At 38.8% G+C, this 26,954-nt stretch overlaps 2 protein-coding genes across 3 annotated transcripts; one reads left to right on the top strand and one right to left on the bottom strand.

Annotated features, from left to right (window-relative positions):
• The first annotated feature begins 320 nt into the window (after positions 1–320).
• Positions 321–22,575, top strand: LOC126611772 (uncharacterized). Of its 2 annotated transcripts, none has more exons than XM_050280142.1 (35): positions 321–785; positions 1,130–1,920; positions 2,066–2,191; positions 2,288–2,373; positions 3,116–3,224; positions 3,899–3,994; positions 4,090–4,152; positions 4,255–4,314; positions 5,185–5,253; positions 6,334–6,415; positions 6,571–6,623; positions 6,737–6,802; positions 6,890–8,122; positions 8,645–9,649; positions 9,722–10,057; positions 10,453–10,711; positions 10,811–11,033; positions 11,420–11,795; positions 11,997–12,146; positions 12,227–12,448; positions 12,593–12,814; positions 13,221–13,874; positions 14,278–14,535; positions 14,648–14,995; positions 15,725–16,134; positions 16,210–16,636; positions 17,003–18,301; positions 18,677–18,937; positions 19,061–19,351; positions 19,447–19,920; positions 20,050–20,481; positions 20,734–21,012; positions 21,180–21,731; positions 21,826–22,035; positions 22,231–22,575. In XM_050280142.1, the coding sequence occupies exons 1-35, from the start codon at positions 728–730 to the stop codon at positions 22,348–22,350; spliced, it is 11,700 nt and encodes a 3,899-aa protein (XP_050136099.1). In that variant the 5' UTR covers positions 321–727; the 3' UTR covers positions 22,351–22,575. The 2 variants fall into 2 exon arrangements, with proteins under 2 accessions (XP_050136099.1, XP_050136094.1); XM_050280137.1 differs by having other exon boundaries at positions 6,704–6,802.
• An 830-nt stretch (positions 22,576–23,405) lies between these two features.
• LOC126611787 (uncharacterized) lies at positions 23,406–25,280 on the bottom strand. The gene is made up of 3 exons (XM_050280149.1): positions 25,057–25,280; positions 24,331–24,788; positions 23,406–24,228 (listed from the first exon to the last, which is right to left on the bottom strand). The coding sequence occupies exons 1-3, from the start codon at positions 25,136–25,138 to the stop codon at positions 23,656–23,658; spliced, it is 1,113 nt and encodes a 370-aa protein (XP_050136106.1). The 5' UTR covers positions 25,139–25,280; the 3' UTR covers positions 23,406–23,655.
• Between the last annotated feature and the right edge of the window lie 1,674 nt (positions 25,281–26,954).

Raw genomic sequence — 26,954 nt, 5'->3', positions numbered from 1 at the left:
TAATTTTAAAAGAAAACTAATGAAAATGAGTTGAAAACTTTGAGTTTTAACGATAAGAACAAAATAAAGGGTAAAGTGAATAGTACCAGATTTAACTTTTTAGTGTAAAAATGTGATTTTTTATTAAAGTAAACAGTACCACGGTTTTTCGTTAAAACTCTCTAATTTTAAATGATCAATAAAAGAAGATCCACAAATATTAGAAAATTATGACAAAATATTAAAATGGGCCACATCCAAGTTTTTGGGCCTCTAACATTCCACAGTTTCGTCAAACCACTATATAGAAAGGCCTTCGTCCCCTAAAGACCACTAAAGCGCATTTCCCCTCAAATGTCGATTGTCGAGTCCTCCCCGAAGGACCTGAGTCTTTGACAGGGACAGAAATACAGAGACACTGTTAGCGTAAATAGCTTAACCATTACGGAAATTAGAACGATCACGAACAACTCCCACCAATTTCCAAAACCCTAATTTCCCAAACATTCAAAATTCAATCCCCTTTTTCTACGATCCCTCCTATTTCAGCCACTGCAGCAAGTAGCGGAGCTCCGGGTTTTGCTTGGAGTGTGGTAATTGGAGTGGAAGAAGCAGGAGTTCGCAGGGTCGCGCTGTAGAAGCAGTTTAGTTTGGAATTGTGGGGATTGAGTCTCGAAGCTGTGCGTTTTGTGTTTCTTCCCGGGAAAGCTAGGGTTTTTGGGTGGTTTGTGCTCGTGCTACTGAGCCCATGAGTCCTGTTCAGAATTTCGAGCAACATGCTCGGCGTCTCGTCGAGCCCGACCTCCGTACTCTCTCTCTCTCTCTCTCTCTCTCTATATATATATATAGATATATGGATATACGTATATTTATCTGTGAAGCATAATTCAACTATGTTTTTGAGCTTTTAAACCTCCTTTAGTAATAATTTGATTGAATTTAATCGGCCATTTAAATTGAGAAAAATTCGTCTTCCTGTGCATTGAAGACTTGAAATTTTAACATTTTCCCGTTAGTGCATGTCTAGTAAACCAAACACAGCCTCCGTTTTCGGACCCAAGTAACTATGATAGATAAAGCTTATTTTTTATTCAACCAAGTTTGATTGATGGGTCTTTAAGATGTTATTGTTCGTTTTTATTTGGAACAGCAATTCAGGCAAGGCTTCAGATGGCAATGGAGGTTCGGGACAGCCTAGAGATTGCACACACTGCAGAATACTTGAATTTTCTAAAATGCTACTTTAGAGCATTTTCAACGATTCTTGAGAAAATTACAAAGCCACAGTTTACTGACAATCCCGAACACAAGCTCCGGAATATAGTGGTGGAGATTCTCAATCGTCTCCCCCACAGTGAAGTACTCCGTCCTTTTGTCCAGGAGCTCTTGAAGGTTGCAATGCATGTACTTACTACTGACAACGAAGAGAATGGCTTGATATGTATTCGTATAATCTTCGACCTCCTCAGGAACTTTAGGCCTACTCTGGAAAATGAAGTTCAGCCATTCTTGGACTTTGTTTGCAAGGTTTACCAGAACTTTAAGTTGACTGTTAACCATTTCTTTGAAAATGGGGTGGTGGGCGGGGAAGATATTAAGCCGATGGATACTTCTTCAGATCAATCATTGAGTGGTGGTATTGGAGGCGGTAGTATCGGCGGTGGTATTGGCGGTGGTATTGGCGGTGGTATCGGCGGTGGTATTGGTGGTAGTGGGTATGCTGGGGGTGGGCAGCTTAACCCCAGTACCCGTTCTTTCAAGATAATTACCGAGAGTCCCCTGGTGGTCATGTTTTTGTTTCAGTTGTATAGTCGACTTGTGCAGACCAATATTCCTCACCTCTTGCCTTTGATGGTTGCTGCTATATCTGTTCCTGGCCCTGAAAAGGTTCCTCTGCATTTGAGGACTCATTTCATTGAGTTGAAGGGTGCACAGGTGAAGGTAAGCAGGTGTTTTTGCTGAATATATATGTATTAAATTCTGTGAGCGGGGCACTGTTCTTTCTTACATATCATCTCATGTTTTTGTCCACTCATCAGTGTTTTCTTCATTAGTCGTTTACTAGTTTGTTTCTCTTCTGTTGCAGACAGTTTCATTTTTAACATATCTGTTGAAGAGCTTTGCTGATTATATCAGGCCCCATGAGGAAAGCATATGTAAAAGTATAGTCAATTTGCTTGTTACATGTTCAGATTCTGTATCGATTAGAAAGGCAAGTATTCTTGTCTCTAATTTTATCTTTCTCCACCTGGATCCGTTTCTTCTTTCATGACTGTAGTCTGAATCACCAATATTTTGTTGGGCGCAGGAACTGTTAGTAGCCTTAAAACATGTTCTTGGAACGGATTTCAAGAGAGGTTTATTTCCTCTGATTGACACACTATTGGAGGAAAGGTAACACTGTTGACTCAATCATACGGTGACCTCGAAATTGCAAAAAACATGATACAGAAAGTTTACTTCAAGCTGACATGTGAAATCTTTGATAAATGCAATATCTTCATATAATGGAGAAGATATGTTCTTGTTTATAGCCTTTAAACATATTCTTAGAAAAGATTTCAAGAGGGGTTTGTTTTCTCTGTAATGAATTCATGGTTAAACGATAAGCATTATGTGCCAGAGAGATGTACAGAAATGTGGCTGCTAAGGACAGGCAGGCTTGGCACATGGTGCATATAGGTCGCTCTTTTAATATTTATGGGAATCTCTGCTTCCACCTAGACCAGTCTTATGCTAGAAAGTACTGTCGGTTGCCATCAGAATGAAGTGATTTCTTTTTCGGTTTTGCTGAGATATAGAAATAATTGGTTAGCTTCGTATTGTGTGTCATGGAATGTGCTAAGATATTGACTTTTATAGCGTTTATATATAAGTTCATCTATATTCTCCCCCAATCAGCTTCCTGTTTGAGCATCAGTTTTCCTCCTTGTAGTTTGCAATAATCACAAACTTGCCAGAACTGTGGTGTCCATTCCCACATTTTTACTTGTCAATTATTCCTACTTGTTTCGGTTTAAAACCTCAGTTTCACCTATATGCTAACCTGTTTCAATGGTGACAAGAAGTAAGAATATTGATGTAGCTAACTTCTGTTCCAATTTTATTTAACCCCTATATGCTTTAACATTTTCAGGGTTCTGGTTGGAAGTGGTAGAGCCTGCTTTGAGACATTGAGGCCATTGGCATATAGTCTACTTGCAGAGATTGTTCATCATGTTCGTTCGGACCTCTCCTTGTCACAGGTATTTCTATTGTGTTTTGCCTAATATAAAACTAGACTGCTGTTCCATCAGTCTTCTCATTAATGAGGCTCGACCCTTCATTATACACTTTTCATTCAGTGTAGTGGGTGGTCTTACCTCCTTATCATCATCTTCAATTAGGCCAGGTGTCAGCCTTCAGTTATGCATTCTGAGAATTATGGATATTGACTTGATTGTTGCACTTCTGCAAAGCGAGAGAAGAATGCTGGTTTAGTAGTTCATAGGTGGGAGATTTATGTTGATTTTTTTTCGATGAAAGGAGATCTCCCTTTTACTTGATTTCTTTTTTCAATGAAGGTCGTTTTTCCTATCTAAAAGAAGTTGGTTCAACCTGAATCCTTAAATGAACTTTGTTTGAGTTTAAGTGCATTGTCCAGCATTATGAGTATGCTTCCCAATAAGTCTTTTATGAGCCAAAGTAACCTTCCTTTAATATGATTGAGAAGTGTGAAATTAATCAATTAACAGGGTTGTGTTTTTCTTCTGTATTCTTCCTTTACTGATCAGTGCCCCATTTGGCACTTCTATTCCTTTTTTATTTAGTTTCTTAATGTTTGATGGTTGTTAATCGCAACAATTGGCATCATACTTTCATATCACACATTCACACAGTATTTTCGAACAAGCTTACCTTTATAACCTTTATGCTGCAGTTATCCCGAATCATATACTTGTTTTCGAGCAACATGCACGATGCTTCATTGTCGCTCAGCATTCATACTACTTGTGCTCGCTTGATGCTGAATCTGGTGCATATGCTAACTTTATTCTCCAGGAGATTATGTCTGTTTTGTTTTCATTTGGGGATGCACTTTATGTATTGTTTTTTTGGTACACCACGCAGGTGGAGCCAATATATGAGAAAGGTGTTGACCAACCATCTATGGATGAAGCACGGATTCTATTGGTCTGAGTTACAGCCTAATTCTTTGCCTATATTGGCTTGACTTGGATAACAGTACGAATTTTCTCTTTCCTTCATCTTATAAAATATTTTGGTTCTCTGTAGGGGCGTATATTGGATGCTTTTGTTGGAAAATTTAGTACTTTCAAGCGCACTATTCCTCAGGTAATCTTTGATTGCTGTATATTTTTTTCAACCACAAGGGCCTCTTGTTTAGTTGATAATTTGGTTTCATGTGAAAGCTTTCATATTACCATACGGGCTTATGTCAACATATAATTGTGTGTGTTGTCTTTGTATGGTTTTTGTGAGTAAAAGAGTTTTGTGTTGCATTTCATACTTTTTGGGCCTCAAACAATGATGTGTTTTCCGACAATGTATTTAGATTTATATTTGAGGGAGTTGGTTTTTGAAAAGAAGAAGCTTAATTCCAAACCAAAGAACTTTACATATAAATATATAAAGTGAACAAGTAATCCACCATACACAGGCAAGATAAATATAATTGATTATGCTACATCGATCTTAATACACTCTATATTATGATATTACAGCTTTCCAATCTCGAATATGATCAGATAGAGATATGTTCCTAAGGACAGGAGAAACATGAGCCCAAAGTGCCACTCAAAACTTAACCTTCTCTGCATGTCCTCCACTTCCATCCCTCTGACATCTTCATAGATTTGTTGATTCCTTTCTGACCAAATAACCCAAACAACAGCCAGCATCAAGCAGTTCCAGAAAACTTGAGCCTTTTTTTTCACCACCTAAGATCATAAACTTCCCACTAAACAAAGAGAAGCAAGGTCTTGGTATCACCCAGCAAACATGGATACCGTTAAATAAAAAACACCATAATTTCTGGCTAAAAGGGCCTGATAAGAAGACATGATCAGCACTCTCTCCAGAACTTTGGGGGAGTCGTTGGCTTGTGCGGTTCTTTGTATTTGCTTATATCTGGCTGATTTTGGTTGATTGTTATTTGTTTCATGCTTATTTGTCAATACTGACATGTCTCCTGTCAACTGATAGTTGTTGGAGGAGGCTGAGGAGGGAAAGGACCGTGCTACTCTGAGGTCAAAGCTTGAGCTCCCTGTGCAGGTAGTTTTGTCAACTTTTCTTTGAGATGCTGTTTGTGTGTGCATTAATGCCTTATGGTTTCCAGTTGTCCGTTAATATTTTGTCTTGTATCACTTATCTGAGCTCTCTTTAGTTGATGCTAAAGTACTTTGTGTTTGAACTTTTTCTTTTCTTTTTAATGATAGCTATAGGTTTATCACCTATGCTGCACTTGTGACTGATGTTAAAAAATGGTTGTAAATATGGTTACCATTAGGGATTATGAGCCAATGGAATTACACGTAGCTTTCAGTTTCCTTTTTGAAATTTTCTGGAATTATGAGGAAATTCGAGTGGCACAGGTTTTGAAACTGCTTGTATTGATGTAATTCTTTGGAAAATCAGGTCGATATTACTTTTCGTATGGAAATAAAATACAGGCATATTAGTTGTTCAAAGGAGCCCCCATTCTAGTTTATCCCCTCACTGGTGCATCCTTTGCAAATCCGATTTGGAATTGGTTGACCATAGTTTATTGCATTGTCTGGTGACTTTGAGTTTGTAGCTGAAGATGGTTAAGGAGATGGGCATCACACGGGTAGTCCCGAAAAATTGTCCCCCCCCCCCCCCCTCCTAGTGAATTGGAAGGGAAAGAAAGCCAAGTTCATGTGGAGTTGTACGTTTCATGCGAAAATTTGGGTCTTTTGGATGGAGAGAAATAAGGGGATCTTGGATGATTTGAAGGAGCTGGTTTCGCAAAGCTGTGGGATATAGTTTTGTTTTTGTCTGCTCTCTGGGCCTCTGTTTCCTCAGGGCTCAGGGGAATTTCTCTCTATTTGACTAGGCTAGACTGGAAAGCAGCCGTTCTCTAATTGCTTTTTGGTGTTTGTTTGTGCTGGGTTGTTTTCTATGTTCTAGTTTCTAAGCTGTGCTGTTTTCATTTTTTGGTTCGGTCTTCTTGACCAACCTCTTTTCTGTTTTCTTTGATCTTAATACAATCGTTTACTTATCAAAAAACTTCTTCCATTTCTTTAATTGCTTGATTGAATAGCCATCCTTTTTCATTAAGCACGGGATCTTTTTCATTTTTTATTTACTTTGTGGCATATCATTTGGTTGCAGGCAGTTTTGAACTTGCAGATAACTGTTGAGCATTCTAAGGAAATCAATGATTGTAAGCATCTGATTAAGACATTGGTCATGGGTAATTGATCCTCACCACATTTTTTGCTATTTCTCTCAACGTCATAGATAATAATGATACTTGTACTCCTGATAGTTATGTTCTTCAGTTGAGTCCTTTTTGTTTTTATTTTTTTAATTTATAAATAATTGATCAGTCTTTGCTGTATTTGACAGGAATGAAGACTATCATATGGAGTATCACTCATGCACACTTGCCCCGTGCGCAGGTATTATTATCTCTGTTATTAGTTTTTTTCCTGAGTTTGTTAACATTTGTTATCTTATTCAACATTTCTGATGGTTTAAGGTTTCTCCTTCCACGCATGGAACACACCCACAGGTGCTTGTTTCACCATCATCTAATTTACCAGCGCCTCAAGCATTTAAAGGGATGCGAGAAGATGAGGTATTACAAATTTTACAAATTCATTTAATGAAATTTAACATTTGTATTGTGGTCCCAATCACTTGATGCTACTTCGTTATTGGGTAGGTTCGGAAAGCTTCTGGTGTTTTAAAGAGTGGGGTGCATTGCTTGGCTCTATTCAAGGAGAAGGATGAGGAGAGGGAAATGCTGCAGCTCTTTTCCCAGATTCTGGCTATTATGGAACCTCGAGATTTAATGGACATGTTCTCGTTGTGTATGCCTGAGCTATTCGAGTGCATGATTTGCAATACACAGTTGGTTCACATATTCTCGACACTTCTGCAAGCTCCTAAAGTATACCGCCCCTTTGCAGATGTTTTGGTTAATTACCTTGTAAACAGTAAACTTGATGTTCTGAAGCATCCAGATACACCTTCAGCAAAACTAGTATTGCATCTCTTTCAGTTTGTATTTGCTGCAGTTCCAAAAGCGCCTTCAGATTTTGAACGTATTTTGCAACCTCACGTTCCTGTTATAATGGAAGTGTGCATGAAAAACGCTACTGAAGTTGAAAGGCCTCTTGGTTATATGAAACTTCTTCATGCAACATTTCGAGCACTTGCAGCATGCAAATTTGATCTTCTTCTGAGGGATTTGATTCCTATGTTACAACCTTGTCTTAATATGCTGTTGATGATGCTTGAGGGTCCAATAGGGGAAGATATGAGGGACCTTTTGCTGGAGTTGTGCTTAACCTTGCCTGCACGCTTAAGTTCTTTGCTACCCCACCTTCCCCGTCTTATGAAGCCTCTTGTTTTGTGTCTTAAAGGAAGTGATGATCTTGTGAGTTTAGGTTTAAGAACACTTGAGTTTTGGGTAGATAGTTTGAATCCTGATTTTTTGGAACCCAGCATGGCCAATGTAATGTCTGAGGTGATTTTGGCCCTATGGTCTCACTTGAGGCCTGCTCCCTATCCTTGGGGTGCAAAAGCATTGCAACTCCTTGGCAAGTTAGGAGGTCGTAACAGGCGTTTTCTCAAAGAACCCCTTGCACTTGAGTGCAAGGAGAACCCAGAGCATGGTCTTCGCACGATTCTTACATTTGAGCCTTCAACCCCATTTTTGGTGCCACTGGATCGATGCATTAATCTTGCCGTGGAAGCTGTTATGCACAGAAATGGTGGAATTGATACTTTCTACCGAAAACAGGCATTGAAGTTTATTCGTGTTTGCTTATCGTCCCAGCTTAATTTGCCTGAAAAGATTAAGGACGATGGAGGCACACCTAGTCGGTTGTCAACTTTGTTGGTCTCTGCAGTTGATTCTTCATGGCAGCGGCCTGAAACATCAGACATGAAGGTTAGTTTGGTTTAATGTTCTTTGTTAAGTGCAGAAAGCTGTCTTCTAGTGATTTGAACCTTATGATAAAAACTTTTATTGCTTTATATATTAGTCATATTCATGTCTGGCCATGTAGTTGTGATAATGGTGCTAAAGTGAAAGTTGAATTATATGGTCATCCTGTTATTGGTCTTCACTGTAAGGCCATCTTCATTATTTAGTGCTTTACTGAGAAGATGCTGCACAATACTTCAGTTAATGCACGTGTAAATCTATGTATTAGAATATACCTGTCTGGCTATTAATTGTCTGTATACCTCTCCCAACCAAAAAAGAATGAAAAGTGAATACTCTGTCAATGGCTTATTGGGTTTTGTATTCTCGTTGTTTGTCTATTACAATTGTTTTATTGTAACTTCTATTCCATATCTTCTTTACCTGTCCCTTAATATTCTTTCCACTGAGTTTATGTTATAATAAACCTGGACATGATAAAAGAAAAATAGTATTACGTTATAATAAATCTGGACATGATTGCAGGCTGACTTAGGTGTAAAAACGAAGACCCAACTTATCGCTGAAAAATCTGTTTTCAAGACTCTCTTAATGACTGTTATTGCTGCCAGTGTGGAGCTAGATCTCCAGGACCCCAAGGATGACTTTGTTGTGAATGTATGCCGCCATTTTGCGATGATGTTCCATATTGATTCATGCTCAACTAATACCTCAGTTGCCAATGCTGCACTTGGGGGTCCTATGCTTTCATCTAATGCCCATGTGGGTTCCAGTTCCAGGTCAAAGATTAATACTTCTTCGAACCTCAAGGAGTTAGACCCGCTGATATTTTTAGATGCTCTTGTTGATGTGCTAGCAGATGAAAACAGGCTCCATGCCACGGCTGCACTTAGTGCTTTAAATGTTTTTTCTGAAACACTTCTCTTTCTTGCTCGCTCAAAGCATGCTGATGTTCTGATGTCAAGAGGCCCTGGTACTCCAATGATGGTCTCGAGTCCATCAATAAATCCTGTATACTCTCCACCCCCAAGTGTTCGCATCCCTGTTTTCGAGCAACTTCTGCCTCGTCTTTTGCATTGTTGCTATGGTACAACCTGGCAAGCGCAGATGGGAGGTGTTATGGGACTTGGTGCTTTGGTTGGTAAGGTCACTGTTGAGACCCTGTGCCTTTTCCAAGTAAGAATTGTGCACGGTTTGGTTTATGTTCTTAAAAGGCTTCCTATATATGCTAGCAAAGAGCAGGAAGAGACAAGTCAGGTGCTTACACAGGTTCTTCGTGTGGTTAATAATGTTGATGAAGCAAACAGTGAACCACGCCGGCAGAGCTTTCAAGGAGTGGTTGATTTCCTTGCTGCAGAATTATTTAATCCCAATGCATCTGTTATTGTCAGAAAGAATGTTCAGTCGTGTTTGGCACTTTTGGCTAGTAGAACTGGTAGTGAGGTATCTGAGCTACTCGAGCCATTATATCAAAATTTGCTTCAGCAACTTTTAGTAAGACCACTCCGTTCAAAAACTGTCGATCAACAGGTAATCTATGTTGTTAATGGTTTTTACTAGAATTTGTTGTAGTCCTTTCTGACTTGATTTGGTGGCACATAGGTGGGGACAGTTACAGCTTTAAACTTCTGTTTGGGCTTGAGGCCACCTCTTCTCAAGCTGACACAAGATTTGGTTAATTTTCTCCAAGAAGCATTGCAAATAGCTGAGGCTGATGATACTGTGTGGGTTGTGAAGTATATGAACCCAAAAGTGGCCACATCACTAAATAAGCTTCGAACAGCCTGCATTGAGTTACTTTGTACTACCATGGCGTGGGCAGATTTTAAAACTCCAAATCATTCAGAATTGCGTGCAAAGATCATTTCCATGTTTTTCAAATCTTTGACATGTCGAACACCTGAAATTGTTGCTGTGGCCAAGGAAGGCCTGCGACAGGTGTTGTTTTCTTTTGAATTAGTCAATCCATCTCTCTTTTCTAGTTGTATTGTAATGCATGCCTGGATGTATTAACGATGATTGTTCTAGGGAATTATTGGCTTCCCTTTTTTTATTTTGCCTTAGTGATAGCCCCATCTTTGCTTGTCTATTTTTCTTGTAATTTTACTCATCTGGGTACTATCATGTTTATTTGGTCAGTTTAGCCATAACCATTTGGTGGGTGATTCATGGAATATAAATGACCATATTATGCATCATCTAGTTTCTTATTTCCTTTTCCACGGCATATGCTTTTCTTGCAATATTGCTGGAAAGTGTTTTTTTTTTTTTTTTTTGAAAAATGTACTTCATTTGTCTTCTTGTAAAAAACACTGTATTCCATTGCTGTGCAGGTTATTAATCAGCAGAGGATGCCAAAAGAACTTCTGCAGAGCAGCCTTAGGCCTATTTTGGTGAACTTGGCACATACAAAGAATCTGAACATGCCTCTTCTGCAAGGTCTGGCCCGTCTTCTTGAACTCTTGTCCAATTGGTTTAATGTTACCTTAGGTGGCAAGCTTCTGGAACACCTAAAGAAATGGTTAGAGCCTGAGAAACTTGCACAAAGTCAGAAATCATGGAAGGCTGGTGAAGAGCCAAAAATTGCGGCCGGTAATGTATTTTTGGTTGTTTACTTTTGGTGATTTTCTTGTATGCCTATGCATATGCATGATTACAGATATTATTATGTCACATTTGTGTTTTTTCCAGCTATCATCGAGCTTTTTCATCTTCTTCCTTTGGCTGCATCAAAGTTCCTTGATGAGCTTGTAACCTTGACTATTGAATTGGAAGGAGCTCTTCTTCCTGGACAAGTATACAGTGAGATTAACAGTCCATATCGACTTCCACTCACAAAATTTTTGAATCGCTATGCGACATTAGCAGTCGATTATTTTCTTGCTCGATTAAGTGAACCGAAGTACTTCAGGAGGTAATATTTAGTTATGATATTCATGTGTGTATTTATGCATAGATAAATAGGCAGTTAAAACTGAACGAATCCCCAACACGGTTTGGATCAGCCAATTTAGGCAGCCTTGTGATCTTTTGTCCATCATTTACCATGAAAATCCATGGTCACCAACTCTCGAAATAAATTAAATGGTTGGCATTATTTAGATTCAGGGATAATTGACCATGGAAGTATTCATGGTCATTGGTGAAGAGTGGTCTATAAACTTTCTACGGATAAATGTATGTCTAAATTTTCAGACAGACATCATATTATTATGATTAAATTGTGTTCATACTCATCCGGTGTTCATACTCGTCCAGTGCTCTTTGTGTGCATTTAATATATTTTCTCATTTAACCTAGGTTTATGTATATAATCCGGTCGGATGCCGGCCAGCCCTTGAGAGATGAACTTGCTAAATCAGCGCAGAAAATACTTGCAAGTGTTTTTCCTGAATTTTTGCCAACTGCTTCGGGAACGTCAACTCCACCTCCTGCTTTGTTGGGTGACGAAGGTCTTGTTAAGCCTCTATCTGATAGTTCTAATCCCCCATCTGCACATCCTGGTGCAACGCCAGATGCTTATTTTCGGGGACTTGCACTCATAAAAAGTTTAGTCAAATTGATACCTGGCTGGCTACAAAGTAACCGCATCGTGTTTGATACCTTGGTACTTGTTTGGAAGTCACCTGCAAGATTATCTCGTTTGCATAATGAACAGGAGCTGAACTTAGTGCAGGCAAGTTTAGTGGCTTGTTATATTGAAGTTCTATACTTTCTTTGTTGATCATCTATTGGGTAACATTAAGATGGGAAAAAGCCTTGCTTTGTTTCTTAAACTAATTATATGACCTTTCGGTTTTTTAACTCTGTGTGTCATGTAACATGCGGCCGCATCCATCCCTATGGTCTTTTTACTTTCTAATGTTTTTAAATGCAGGTTAAGGAAAGCAAATGGCTTGTCAAATGCTTCCTGAATTATTTACGGCATGACAAAACAGAAGTGAATGTTCTCTTTGAAATACTCTCCATCTTCTTGTTTCATACTCGAATTGATTTTACATTTTTGAAGGAGTTTTATATCATCGAGGTATGTACTTTTCTCCCTGTTTATGTCATTTTTATTTTACTTAGTTGACTGTTTGTGAAGCAATCATCATCTGTTCTCAGGTTGCAGAAGGTTATCCACCTAACTTTAAGAAAGCACTTCTCTTGCATTTCTTAAATCTTTTCCAATCAAAACAACTTGGTCATGATCATCTGGTGGTTATTATGCAAATGCTTATTCTTCCGATGCTTGCTCATTCCTTCCAAAATGATCAAAGTTGGGAAGTTGTTGACCAAACTATAATAAAAACAATTGTAGACAGACTTCTTGATCCTCCGGAAGAGGTATATTTCCTGCAAAAATTAAAGGCTTTCAGGGCCACTATATCTTATCTCCTTAGTTCCGTTTTTAAATAATCAAAAGTATTTTTTTTTTGTAGATTATAAATTATTTTCTTTATTTATCTCACCATTTCTGTACATCCATAGGTTTCTGCTGAATATGACGAGCCCTTGAGAATAGAACTTTTGCAGCTTGCCACTTTGCTTCTTAAGTATCTGCAGAATGACCTTGTACATCATAGGAAAGAACTAATCAAATTTGGTTGGAATCATCTCAAACGCGAAGATAGTGCCAGTAAACAGTGGGCATTTGTAAATGTTTGCCACTTCTTGGAGGCCTACCAAGCCCCAGAAAAAATTATACTCCAGGTATTGCACATTGTAACCATGATATCTTTTGTTGGCACTTGGCACAAGCTGTTAATCCCTTATTGACATTAAGTTTTACTGCTTCGGAAATTTTGGTTTTGGTGCTCTATTTGTCATAGAATTTCAGCTTTGTGCTATTATTTATGCTCTGACAATAGGTCACTTCCCCTTTTGTGTTTGAAATGACAATAACATAAATCCTATAATTTTAAGCTATTTACCAAACGTTTGATTGTTAAGTGGTCTATTAACATATATGCTTGTTCTTTGATAATCTGGAATGCACCAGCATGTGCTCACAGCTCGTGCACCCCCGTAGAATGCACATTCTTTGGGTTCATTGTTGACAATTTGTTAAAATAAAAATTTCTTATTTTAGTACCCTGACGTTGATTTGAGAATGCAGGTTTTTGTAGCGCTCCTGAGAACTTGCCAGCCAGAGAATAAAATGTTGGTCAAGCAGGCCCTCGATATACTAATGCCAGCACTACCACGAAGGTTGCCTCTTGGAGATTCTCGTATGCCAATTTGGATACGGTACACCAAAAAAATTTTGGTTGAGGAAGGCCACTCAATCCCTAATCTGATTCACATTTTTCAGCTTATTGTGCGCCATTCAGATCTCTTTTACAGCTGTAGAGCTCAATTTGTACCTCAGATGGTCAATTCTCTTAGTCGCCTTGGATTGCCTTACACCACCTCTGCAGAAAACAGACGTCTTGCAATTGAACTTGCTGGCTTGGTTGTTGGATGGGAAAGACAGAGACAAAATGAAATGAAAGTAGTGGCGGATGGTGATGTTAACAATCAGAACAGTGAGGGTTTTAATCCAGGGCCTGCTAGTGCTGATCCTAAGCGTTCTGTGGATGGGTCTACATTTCCAGAAGATGCAACAAAGCGTGTCAAAGTTGAACCTGGTCTTCAATCCCTCTGTGTAATGTCGCCTGGAGGACCGTCCACAATCCCTAACATTGAGACCCCTGGGTCTGCTAGCCAACCTGATGAAGAATTCAAGCCAAATGCTGCTATGGAGGAAATGATTATCAATTTCCTTATAAGGGTAACACCCTTCTTTCAACTTATCCCACTTGTTTTATGTATGAGTGAGATGGTTTGAAAATACTAAGTATGGTTTTTATCTCTTTGGCATTAAAGAACGTCATTATTTGAACCTAAGCTTTCTGGCCGATGATGCTCTGCCAATTGACATTCCTTCCATGGAACTTCTGGGAATAGAAAAGATGTCTACACTTATCTTGGACTTTTGACATTATATACTCCATATATAATTGAATTTGTTCGGTTTTGGTTTTGTTTTGGAAACTCTTATGCTTGGTTTATAGGACACCTATAATTGAATAGGCAATCTTTCTGTAGCTGCACTATTGTTTAGCTGACATGGAATCCTTGTATATTTGTTTGTAGTTCATAGTCTCACCACTTTCATGGGTTTCTGGAAACAGGTTGCTTTGGTCATAGAGCCCAAGGACAAGGAAGCAAGTATTATGTACAAACAAGCGTTAGACCTACTATCACAAGCTTTGGAGGTGTGGCCAACTGCCAATGTTAAATTCAATTATTTAGAGAAGTTTCTGAGCAGCATTCAACCTCAGTCCAAGGACCCTTCCACAGCTCTTGCGCAGGGCTTGGATGTCATGAATAAGGTCCTAGAGAAGCAGCCTCATTTGTTCATCAGAAATAACATCAATCAAATTTCCCAGGTATGTTCTTACTTCTTACACCACCATCTGTTTATCGTTTTCTTTTGCAAAGTCTGCTCTTACCTGGAGTTACACACTCAACTTTGGTGTTATGGGGACTTTTTTTTGACAGATTCTTGAACCATGTTTCAAGTATAAACTGTTAGATGCCGGAAAGTCATTGTGCTCCCTGTTGAAAATGGTCTTTGTTGCTTTTCCTCTAGAAGCAGCTACTACTCCACAAGATGTGAATCTAATATATCACAAGGTTGATGATCTAATAAAGAAGCACATCAATACTGTTACAGCTCCTCAAACTTCGAGTGAGGAGAGCACTGTTAATTCAATTAGCTTTGTGCTGCTTGTGATTAGAACCTTGACAGAGGTGCAAAAGAACTTTGTTGATCCTTACATCTTCGTCCGTATTCTGCAACGCCTGGCACGAGATATGGGGTCATCATCAAGTTCTAATTTGAGACAAGTATGTCTGTTTTCTTATATGTTTACCTATTTCGTGTTTCATATACATTCATAGAAATTTCTTTGTATATTCCTCATGTATATGTTTACTTGCTGCTATTTTTCTCTATTATATGTGTGTCTATTATGTTGTATCAGCTGCCAGTGATCTGATTTTCTATGTTACTTTTTGTTTGGTTTCGGGTTTTTGAATACATCATTGCGTTTTCTATTCTTGGTCTTCTGAAATTAGAATTTATGTTGCCTTCAAGTTGTGGGATAGTTCTATCAATTATTTTTGTGTGCATACCTTTGAGACAGGAGCATACGTTTCCGGTCAGAAGGAGAACTCTGACAATATGCAACCCAGTTGGAGAACACACCTGTGATTTGGCATTAATGATAATTGTTTACTAATCCTTTTTTCCAACTTAAACACGAAGTCTTATCCACAAAATTTTGAACTCAGGACCTCCTCCATCAAAAGTGGGGACTAAATGCCACTGGCTAAATGGTAGTTGGTGATCGTAACCAATCAGGCAGTGGTTTTAATTTGTACAGCTCATTCAATATGCTCTGCCCTTCTAGTCAACTTATATCTGGAAGGGTTGAATATGTTCCTGTTATTTGGGAAAATTTTGTATCGTTTAATGGACATTTCTTTTTGTTTATCTTATAGTGTCTTATATTGGATCATATCCCTTCCCACTTCAGTTGAATTATATTTAGCGAACCTTGTCCTCTATTTCAGGGCCAAACAAAAGATCTGGATTCCGCAGCTTCATCTTCTCGTCAAGGTGCCGATGTGGGAGCCGTCATTTCTAATCTGAATTCTGTTCTGAAACTTATTAGTGAAAGGGTCATGCTTGTTCCAGAGTGCAAAAGATCTGTAACTCAAATACTAAATTCCTTGCTTTCTGAGAAAGGCACTGATTCTAGTGTGCTTCTCTGCATACTTGAGGTAATAAAAGGGTGGATTGAAGATGACCTTGGAAAGCCAGGCTCATCTGTTGCTTCAAATGCTTTTCTTACTCCAAAGGAAATAGTTTCCTTTCTTCAAAAGCTTTCGCAAGTTGATAAACTAAACTTCTCAATTGCTCTGGAAGAGTGGGACATTAAATATCTTCAGCTTCTTTATGGATTATGTGCTGATTCAAATAAGTAAGTAATGTAGTTGAGTTCATTTTTGCTGTACTTGAATAAAAGGATATACTAAAATATTTGGTTGACTTCCAGATATCTCCTCTCCCTGCGTCAAGAGGTGTTTCAGAAGGTGGAAAGGCAATTCATGCTTGGTTTACGTGCAAGAGATCCTGAATTCCGGATCAAATTTTTCTCACTTTATCATGAATCTCTCGGGAAAACATTGTTTGCTAGGCTTCAGTACGTCATTCACCTTCAGGATTGGGAAGCCTTGGGTGATGTATTCTGGCTCAAACAGGGCCTTGATCTTCTTTTAGCAATCTTAGTTGAGGATAAACCTATTACTCTTCCTCCAAATTCTGCAAAGGTGCCACCACTTCTGGTTTCAGGTTCTCCAGACCCTCCTGGAATGCACCAACAGGTCACTGATATTCCAGATGGTTCCGAGGATGCTCCTCTAACATTTGATACCCTTGTTTGTAAGCATGCACGTTTTTTGAATGAGATGAGCAAACTCAAGGTACGATGGTTCATTAGTTTTATCTTTGGTGAATCTATTTTGCAACGATGAGACCATCAGGCATGCTGACATGGTGTTAAGAACTCCAGAAGACGTTATAATTTTGATGGATTCGTAATCCCACTTCAGCATGACACTTGGCATTATGGTCACATACATTAATGTTATATTACATTTGCCCTAAAACAATGCCTGGTTTCTAACTCTCTCTTCCAGATTCCGTTACTATTAATTATGTTTAAGGTTTAAGTAATTTCGCTTCCTTATCTGTTGGTGGCAAACCATCTTCAGACAAGCTTGTGTAATTGATATTCTACTCAAATGGAAAGTTCTGACCTTTCCTTTTGAATTTTTCCTTTGTTTTAGGTGGCTGATCTTATTATTCCATTGAGAGAGCTTGCTCATGCGGATGCCAATGTCGCTTATCATTTGTGGGTGTTGGTGTTTCCCATTGCTTGGGTGACCTTAGACAAGGAAGAGCAGGTCGCACTAGCTAAACCAATGATTGCTCTGCTTTCAAAAGATTATCATAAGAAGCAGCAAGGCAGCAGACCAAATGTTGTGCAAGCCCTTCTGGAAGGGCTTCAGTTGAGCCACCCTCAGCCTCGGATGCCAAGTGAGCTCATTAAATATATTGGGAAAACTTACAATGCATGGCACATAGCATTGGCTCTACTGGAAAGTCATGTCATGTTGTTCACAAATGATACAAAGTGCTCTGAGTCTCTTGCGGAACTTTATCGTTTGCTCAATGAAGAAGACATGAGGTGTGGATTGTGGAAGAAAAGGTCAATCACTGCAGAAACTAGAGCCGGGCTTTCACTAGTTCAGCATGGCTACTGGCAGCGTGCTCAAAGCCTCTTTTACCAAGCTATGCTTAAGTCAACTCAAGGCACATATAACAACACAGTACCGAAGGCTGAAATGTGTCTCTGGGAAGAACAATGGCTGTATTGTGCTGGTCAACTTAGTGAATGGGAACCACTGGTAGAATATGGTAAGAGTATTGAGAATTACGAAATACTACTTGATACTCTTTGGAAATTGCCTGATTGGGTATACATGAAGGATCATGTACTTACTAGGGCTCAGGTGGAAGATACTCCTAAACTTCGCCTTATACAATCATTCATTTCGCTTCATGAAAGAAATGCAAATGGTGTGGGGGATGCTGAGAACATAGTGGGGAAAGGTGTTGAACTTGCCTTGGATCAGTGGTGGCAGTTGCCAGAGATGTCTATCCATGCTAGGATTCCTCTCTTACAGCAATTCCAACAGCTAGTTGAAGTTCAAGAGTCGTCAAGAATTCTTGTGGACATTGCCAACGGAAACAAACTTTCTGGGAGTCCTGTGGTTGGTGTACATGGAAATCTTTATGCTGATCTCAAGGACATTCTTGAGACTTGGAGACTGAGAACTCCAAATGAATGGGATAACATGTCTGTTTGGTATGATTTGCTACAGTGGAGGAATGAAATGTACAACGCAGTCATAGAAGCATTCAAAGATTTTACATCAACGAACCCACAACTTCATCACCTTGGTTATCGTGACAAAGCTTGGAATGTTAATAAGCTTGCTCACATTGGTCGTAAGCAAGGCCTATACGATGTTTGTGTCTCAATACTTGAAAAGATGTACGGCCATTCAACGATGGAAGTGCAGGTATTAATAACTACAACCATATTATTTTATTTGATTTAGTTGCTTATTTCTATCCACCAAAAGTACAAATGAGAAAAAACATTGTTGTTGGGCCTTTATGAACATCCTCCACTACAAGCCAATGACTCTATTCTGGGGGTAACTAGCTGATGTGTTGAAAGCCCTCAGTGTATTATTTTCGTTTCTGGAATATGTTTTGTAACTTGGTCATATGTTAATTACCATCTTGAACCTTATGTTGCTTGAATCCGATCATCTTAGTTGATGTTTTATACTTGTTGAACTGTGATATGTTGTTTTGGTGATATCTTTTCATAAACCACTTCTGTTTTCCCTAGATACAGGTTTCTAATCTCTTTCCATGTATTTTACCAGGAGGCCTTTGTTAAGATTACAGAACAGGCAAAAGCTTATTTGAAAATGAAAGGGGAGCTTACCAGTGGTCTCAATCTAATCAACAGCACCAACTTAGAGTATTTTCCTGTGAAACATAAAGCAGAAATATTTCGTCTGAAGGGGGATTTCTTGTTAAAGATAAATGATTATGAAGGTGCTAATCTTTCATACTCCAATGCTGTCAACCTTTTCAAAAATTTGCCTAAAGGATGGATAAGCTGGGGGAATTATTGTGACATGGTATGTCCTGTAATCTGCTTCAAATGCGTTTGATGATTTTAGTTTCTTTTTTTTTTACAAAAAAAAAAAAAAAAAAAAAAAAAAAATTTGGTGCGTGACCCATTTGCTATCTGTTTTGCACAGGCTTACAGAGAAGGGAATGATGAAACATGGTTGGAGTATGCTGTCTGTTGCTTTCTTGAAGGCATCAGATTTGGGATATCTAACTCAAGAAATCATCTAGCTCGTATTTTATATCTTCTAAGCTTTGATACTCCCAATGAACATGTTGGGAGGTCTTTTGATAAATATATTGACCAAATTCCCCACTGGGTCTGGCTTTCTTGGATTCCACAACTCTTACTTTCTTTGCAGAGGACAGAAGCTCCCCATTGCAAACTCGTCCTACTAAAAATCGCCACTGTGTTTCCCCAGGTAAAATGTTAAGTTTGTCAAAGAAATAGACATCCAAATATTACAGTATTTCACTCCAACATAAATATTGATTTTCTCGAGGATTATAATCTCAGGCCCTATATTACTGGCTGCGCACATACTTGCTTGAACGGCGTGATGTTGCAAATAAAACCGAGCTTGGTAGTAGAATGGCAATGGCTCAAAGGATACAGCAAAGTGCCTCTGGTGCGAGTGCTGGTTCAGTTGGGTTAGCTGATGGGAATTCTAGAGTACAAGGTCATAGTGGCAGTGGTTTATCGTCAGACAACCAAGTTCTCCAAACTGCCCAATCTGGTGGTGGAATTGGTTCTCATGATGGTGGAAACACTCATGGGCAAGAATCTGAAAGGTCCACAGTTGTCGAGAGTGGCATGCATCAAGGTAATGAGCAGCAAAGTTCCTCAACCATCAATGATGGTGGTCAGAGTGCATTAAGGCGTAATGGTGCTTTGGGCTCGGTACCCTCTGCTGCCAGCGCTTTTGATGCTGCAAAGGATATAATGGAGGCTCTTAGAAGCAAACATACTAATTTGGCTAGTGAACTTGAGGTCTGATATTTCTGTCTCAGAATTTTAAAGTTAAATATTTGATGTACTTTTGTTATTTAGAAGTCATATATATATATATATATATAAGAAAACCAATCCTAATTAATTTTTTTAACTTTCCGGGTGCAGACTCTGCTGACTGAAATTGGTTCAAGGTTTGTCACTCTGCCAGAGGAGAGACTTCTAGCTGTGGTTAATGCCTTGCTCCACCGCTGTTACAAGTACCCAACTCCCACAACAGCTGAAGTTCCCCAATCGCTTAAGAAGGAACTCTCCGGTGTTTGCCGAGCTTGTTTTTCACAAGATGCTGTGAATAAGCACGTTGATTTTGTGAGAGAGTACAAACAGGATTTCGAGCGTGATCTTGATCCTGGGAGTACGACTACTTTCCCAGCCACCCTCTCTGAATTGACTGAGCGGTTAAAGCATTGGAAAAATGTCCTCCAGAGCAATGTTGAGGACAGGTTTCCAGCTGTCTTGAAGCTGGAAGAGGAAAGCAGGGTGTTGCGCGACTTCCATGTTGTTGATGTGGAAGTTCCAGGACAGTACTTTAGCGATCAGGTAACTAAATCAGTGTTTTGCACATTTCTGCTCATATCATTGTCCTGGCTTTATTGTTTGTTCTATGGTTTTATCTGATTGGTCTTCCTGTGTCATTGGATGAATGGAGGTGGTTGTGACGTATCCCAAGTTGATTCTATTATGTTAAATGACTATCAAGCATTTGATAAACCCTTTTGGATCAAGTCGATTAAAAATTCTATTTCCTTTCTAATGTATATTCTTATATAAAAACAACATTAATGTTTGCAGGAAATTGCACCTGACCATACAGTAAAGTTAGACAGGGTCGGAGCTGATATACCAATAGTGCGAAGACATGGAAGTAGTTTCCGGCGTTTGACTCTTATTGGCTCTGATGGTTCCCAACGTCATTTTATTGTCCAGACATCTTTAACCCCTAATGCTAGAAGTGATGAACGAATATTGCAGCTTTTCCGTGTGATGAACCACATGTTTGATAAGCACAAGGAATCAAGGCGACGCCACATATCCATTCACACGCCAATCATCATTCCTGTTTGGTCCCAGGTTTGTCACATTTGAGGGATTAGATTCGATATGTATCTATGGATAAACCCATTTTACTATGCCCTGGTTGGTTTATAGTTAGTTTGTCTTTGGAATGTGGTTGCCATTGTAACCATGGAAAGAAAAAGGAAGTTGCTTATTAAAATCGACTATTGCTGTATGTGCAGGTCCGAATGGTAGAAGATGATTTGATGTACAGCACCTTTCTTGAGGTGTATGAGAATCACTGTTCAAGGAATGACAAGGAGGCGGATCTTCCCATCACCTATTTCAAGGAGCAATTGAACCCGGTTGTATCTGGCCAAGTCATTAACGAAGCTGTCGGAGACCTTCGCCTCCAAGCTTACAATGACATAACAAAAAATCTTGTATCTGACGGCATTTTTTCCCAGTACATGTACAAGACTCTGTTAAATGGGAACCATATGTGGACTTTCAAGAAGCAGTTTGCCATCCAGTTGGCCCTCTCGAGCCTTATGTCTCTCATGCTACAAATTGGAGGGAGGTCCCCAAATAAAATTTTATTTGCTAAGAACACAGGCAAAATATTTCAAACCGATTTTCATCCTGCATATGATGTAAATGGAATGGTCGAATTGAATGAGCCAGTGCCTTTTCGTCTTACAAGGAACATGCAAGCTTTCTTCTCTCATTTTGGAGTGGAAGGCCTCATTGTGTCTGCAATGTGTGCTTCTGCACAGGCTGTTGTTTCACCCAAAGTGAGTTTTTCTTGGCAGTTGCTTTCTGTATGAGCATAAATTATATGTAAGAAAAAGAGATTGTGTCCTAAATCCCAATCTTTCTGTTTTGCAGCAAAGTCAACATCTGTGGCATCAGTTGGCTATGTTTTTCCGTGATGAGCTGCTGTCTTGGTCTTGGAGAAGACCCCTCGGTATGCCTATGGCCCCGTTTGCTGGAGGGGGTAGTATGAGCCCCGTTGACTTCAAGCAGAAGGTCATCAGCAATGTCGATCATGTTATTGGCCGGATCAATGGAATCGCCCCCCAGTCCTTTTCCGAAGAGGTAAGCCAGTGCCTCCGATCTTATAACAACACACAGGCTCGTACTAACAATGATGTTGAGTGCCTGTGTCATGAAATGAGCAAAAATGCATGCTGTTTTAGGGCTTATTGGTTTCCAGAATTGATTCAGAATGCAGAATCAATTGCTAATTTATACGCCCCTAATCTTGTGTCGTGTGTGTTGTGCTGCGTTCAGGAGGATAACGTCATGGAACCACCGCAGTCGGTGCAGCGCGGAGTGACTGAGTTGGTTGACGCTGCCTTGACTCCGAGGAACTTGTGCATGATGGATCCAACGTGGCACCCGTGGTTTTAGTGTTGCAGCACAGATGTTGTAGAGTCGACAAGAGATCAGAAACCTGCCCAGACGACGTCCTATTTATGTACATATTGTGCTCTTGGTAGTGATTATGACTAGTCATTCTCAATCGACATATTTTCGACACCAGATGTGGAAAGAAATGAGCGGGTTTTGAATGTAAATTACATGTCATGTGTAAATTTTATTAAAGTAATTTATAGGTCCGTCGTTACAAATTTATAGGGATTGGGTTTATCGTTGGAAGAACTGCATTGCTGATTTTGACCCTAAACAAACAAGTAGGCAAGTCTGTCGCACTACGGTCATTTGGACCTCCTAATATACCATCTCCAATTTTTGGGTTAAAATTTAAAATTTTGAACTCAGAAAATTAGGTTTTAACTTGGAAACAATGTTTTTTGTTCTAACCTTTATGAGTTAAATTTTTCGTCCGAAATTATTAAAGAATGAATTTAAGATCTTAAAAGTAATTTAAAAAAAAAATTATGTAGACTTTCTAATTTAATTTTATGAACATTTTAACCTAAAAATATTTAATTTTTGATAAATATTGAAAAATCATTAAACCGACATCATGAAACTCGTAAAAGAATATGAAACTCATGAAAGAATTATTTTAGGCATTGGATCTTTTTATTTAAGGAAAACTAATGAAAAGGGCTTGAAAACTTTGAGTTTTAATGATAAGGACAAAATAAAGGGTAAAGTGAATAGTACCAGGATTGACTTTTTAGTGTAAAAATGTGGTTTTTCGTTAAAGTGAACAGTACCGGATGCTTTTCGTTAAAGTTCCCTTTTATTTATCGTTAGATTTGATCATATTAGATTTTTACCCATTGGAATTCAAGGAAGTTATAAATATAAAAAGCTAAAAAAAATAGACAATCCAGGGAATTTCGAGGTTAAATTTGCCCCAAAAATGAAACACATGAAAGAATTTTTTTTAAAATTATTTTAGCAGTTGGATTTAAATTTGGAGTTGATCTTTTTCTTTACCGTTGGATTAAAAGAATTTATAAATATAAAATTAAAAAAAATACACATTAAAATTTGAGTTTTACTCCAAGAGTTGGAGTAAATTTGAATTGGTTTAGAACATAAAATTTGAGTTTTACTCCAAGAGTTGGAGTTGGTCTAAGAGGATCAAATTCATCTGAGCTGTTCCATAAAATCCAAAACAAAAAAATAAGCAAAAATTATTGAAAAATTAACAGAAGAAACCAATGCACTTTCCCTTAACATGGTTATCAAGACAGACAACCAAACAACTTTAGCACTTGAAACCAGACACAAAATCTTTCAATCTTCCTCCTCAAGAAACCGCAGGTGCTTCCCCTTTGGTGTTGGCAAACCCTTCAGCCGCAGGGCACCCGGCGAAGCTGATTCCGGAGTCTTTGCAGATCCTTCTTCTTCTTCTTCTTCTTCTTCTTCAACAATTTCATCTTCACTGTCATACACAAATCTGGTGTGCTTTCCAGCAAACTTGGGAACCCTTCTCGTCTCATCGACACATATATTGCTTATTCCATCACAGAGCTCATCCACATTGTATCCTCCATCTTGTTCCTCTTCTTCTTCCATCCCATAACCTTCATTAAGCTTCAGATAATAGTCGTCTTTATCGTTGTCTGCTAATTCTTCCTCATCTTCATCATGGGTGCTAGCATTGACCTGCATCGACCAGATGGAAGCATTGTCATCATCTGGGGATGATGACTTCTCTTTGCTGTCAGTAATCACAGAGGAGAACTCAGATGAGACTGAGGAGATTTCGGACTTCTCAGAGAAATCCAGCAGCAGAGACCGGCTCAGGATACTCTTCTGAGATTCGAGGCTCCCCTGATTTTTTCCTTCAAAGATGTCACATACCACCTACCACATTTTCATGGATTAAACCAAAAAGAATCAGTAGGTAAAGTAAGAAAACCCAACAGAAATTGTCGTCACAAAATGAATACACGAGAAGATCCCAACCTGAGAAATCAATTGTTCTTGGACGAGGGGAGAAGGTTTCTCAGAACTCAGACCAACATTGCTGCTTCCACTTGCACCAACAGAGATATCAGCTACCTGTGGAGTGTTTGCCGGTGTTGGCGCGAGGAGCCCCATTGGAGAATTGGCGACGAGGCCTTGAATCAGGTGAATAGGGCGGCTTTCGAGCGAGATCTTTGAGAGCTCAGCCTCCTCTTCAACTTGCTGCAAGAGGGTCTTGACTTGACCTCTCAGCAAGGCCTCTCCGGACCCGGGTGTGTTCTTGGCTCTGCAGCTTCTCTGCTTCAGTATGCCCGACGACGGTGTCTTTAAACTTCCCGTTGCAAGCCCCACAATCGGAGAATCGTTGGTGATATCAATCAGTACAGACCGGTCTTGCTGTTGCTTCCCATTTCTTGGTCTCGATTTCAACAGAGCTTTCTCAGAATCTTCAGTCTTTCCTGAAGAAAGATTAACAAAACAAGAAAAGAAAACAATCTATTAATACAAAGCAACCAGATTAATGATAAACCATTAAAACCCCATGTATTAAAATCCGGATTTTTGATTGAAAATTCATGAGTAAATCCATCAAAACCCATGTATTGAAAGAAAACCAAAAAGAAAACGAATTCCAATTAAATCAAGAATCTGTACAGAACCCATATTTTATTTTCCACGATTATTCGACTGTTTGGAAGAAAAAGAAAAAACAGTGAGAGCACTCACTTGAAAGGGGAATGTTGCTGTTGTTCTGAGCAACCGAAGTCTGAGACCTCGTGACTCTTCTGATTGACGATGGAGTCTCCATGGGATCCGAATCGAGAAATTCGTCGAGAAACGAAAAGGGTCGACGGAAAAGCGATCAACAGAGCAGAAATTGGAGATCGGAAAAAGGAAAGCGGTGGGCTCTGAAATTCAAAGTCGATGGCTTTAGGGTAAAGGTTGGAACTTGGCAGGATTATAAATAGGGCGTTTGGTGAACGGGGAGGTTCTGAAACGGGAATGAGACCGTTGGCGCGTGCGGTTCGTCAAATTTGACACGTTTGCTAAACTAGCCGTTAGGGTTTCGTTTGAATTGAGACTGCTTTAAGAGCACTAATGGGCCTCGAGTGGATTCGGTTAAGGATCGTTTGGGCTACCATTGAGAAAAGAAAGTTTATTAATTTTTTTCCTACTATATTTCAACAATATCAAATTTTTGATTGAATGAGTATATGAGACATGAAATCAACCCCAGATTTCTTTCTAAAATAAAAAGATAACAGACGGAGATTTTGCGTGTCTAGATCCACCTTGACCCCAACTATCATCGTAGTCCCAAGAAAATCATCTTGTCTCACACTGTGTAATCGAGTAACAGCCTGTAATTGAGAGAGTGATGTATTCCCCTTTCTCTTTGTTTAAATTTACAGAAAATCCAAATTAATGAGAAATAACACATATAAGATTTAAGGTTGTGACATTAGGTGGAAAGAGGGGGGGGGGGAGAAAATTGGGAGAGGAAAGAACCTTGGGGAGAAGGGTAATTTTTCTTTTAATTTTTAATGTTATTTCATTTAAAAATTAAATATATAATTTTATAAATAAGTTTATAATAACTTATGAATTTTACTTGGATGAAATATCTGTAATTGGCACGAGGACCAAACTGGCCAAATTAAAAACACAATGAACTAAATTGGTCAGGCAATAACACAAGGACCATTTTGAGATTTAAGCCTACATTACGAGAACCTCTTTGTCAACTAAAAAGGAGAAAACAAAATGACCCTTTTACTCTTCACCGAGTCTCACTAAACTCCCTATACTCTATTGTGTCTCACTTTCTTGTTCCGTCTCCAAGTTTACTCTATTCCGTTAATTTTGACAACAAAACTGTTAAGTAGCTGACGTTGCAGGTTATTTTGGTAAATATATCCATTGAAATTAAATACAATTAAATAATAAAAGGAACAAAAGAAAACTTTCAACCCACACGTTTCACCTCCTCCGATCCCTAAATCCTACTGTGCAAGTATGAAAAGTCAATTAAATTCGTGTCATTGGGTGATAAAATTAAGTATTTACTTGTCAGAATCCGAGTAATATCCTATCTTATAAGGTTAATGGTAAACAATGTAGAGAAATGCGAAGGAATTCTCTTACAAATATGACTCTTCATGGATTCTCTGTCATCTCATGTTTTTTGTACGATGCTTATAATGTTGACACCGAAATTTGTTTTAAACTATGAGATGACAGAGAATTCATAGAAAGTTTTACTTTTGAGAGAACCCCTTAGCATAATCCAACTATGTAATGCATGATTTCAGCTATGTATATGAATCACGATACTTTTAATGTATTTGTACCCAAAAAATTTCTCAACGGACCATCCCAGGCGCAAAGTAGGGTATGGTACCAGCGTTTAAAGCTGGGCGGGTTTGGGCTTTGGAGGTTGGACGTTGGAGGTGGATAAGGAATAGGTCCGGAGAGGCTTACAGTTTTACATTATATCTAGTTGGAATGATAAAGGGGATAAATATTGGCAAGGGTAAAAAAAGGTAATGGGTAAAGAAATGAGGAGAATATTTTATTTGGACTGAGTAAACGAAATAGTTAATATGTTTCTCTTTTAAATTTAT

This window comes from Malus sylvestris, chromosome 2 (genome assembly GCF_916048215.2).
Source record: "Malus sylvestris chromosome 2, drMalSylv7.2, whole genome shotgun sequence".
Classification (NCBI taxonomy): domain Eukaryota; kingdom Viridiplantae; phylum Streptophyta; class Magnoliopsida; order Rosales; family Rosaceae; genus Malus; species Malus sylvestris.
This window is presented reverse-complemented; position numbering and strand designations above follow the sequence as displayed.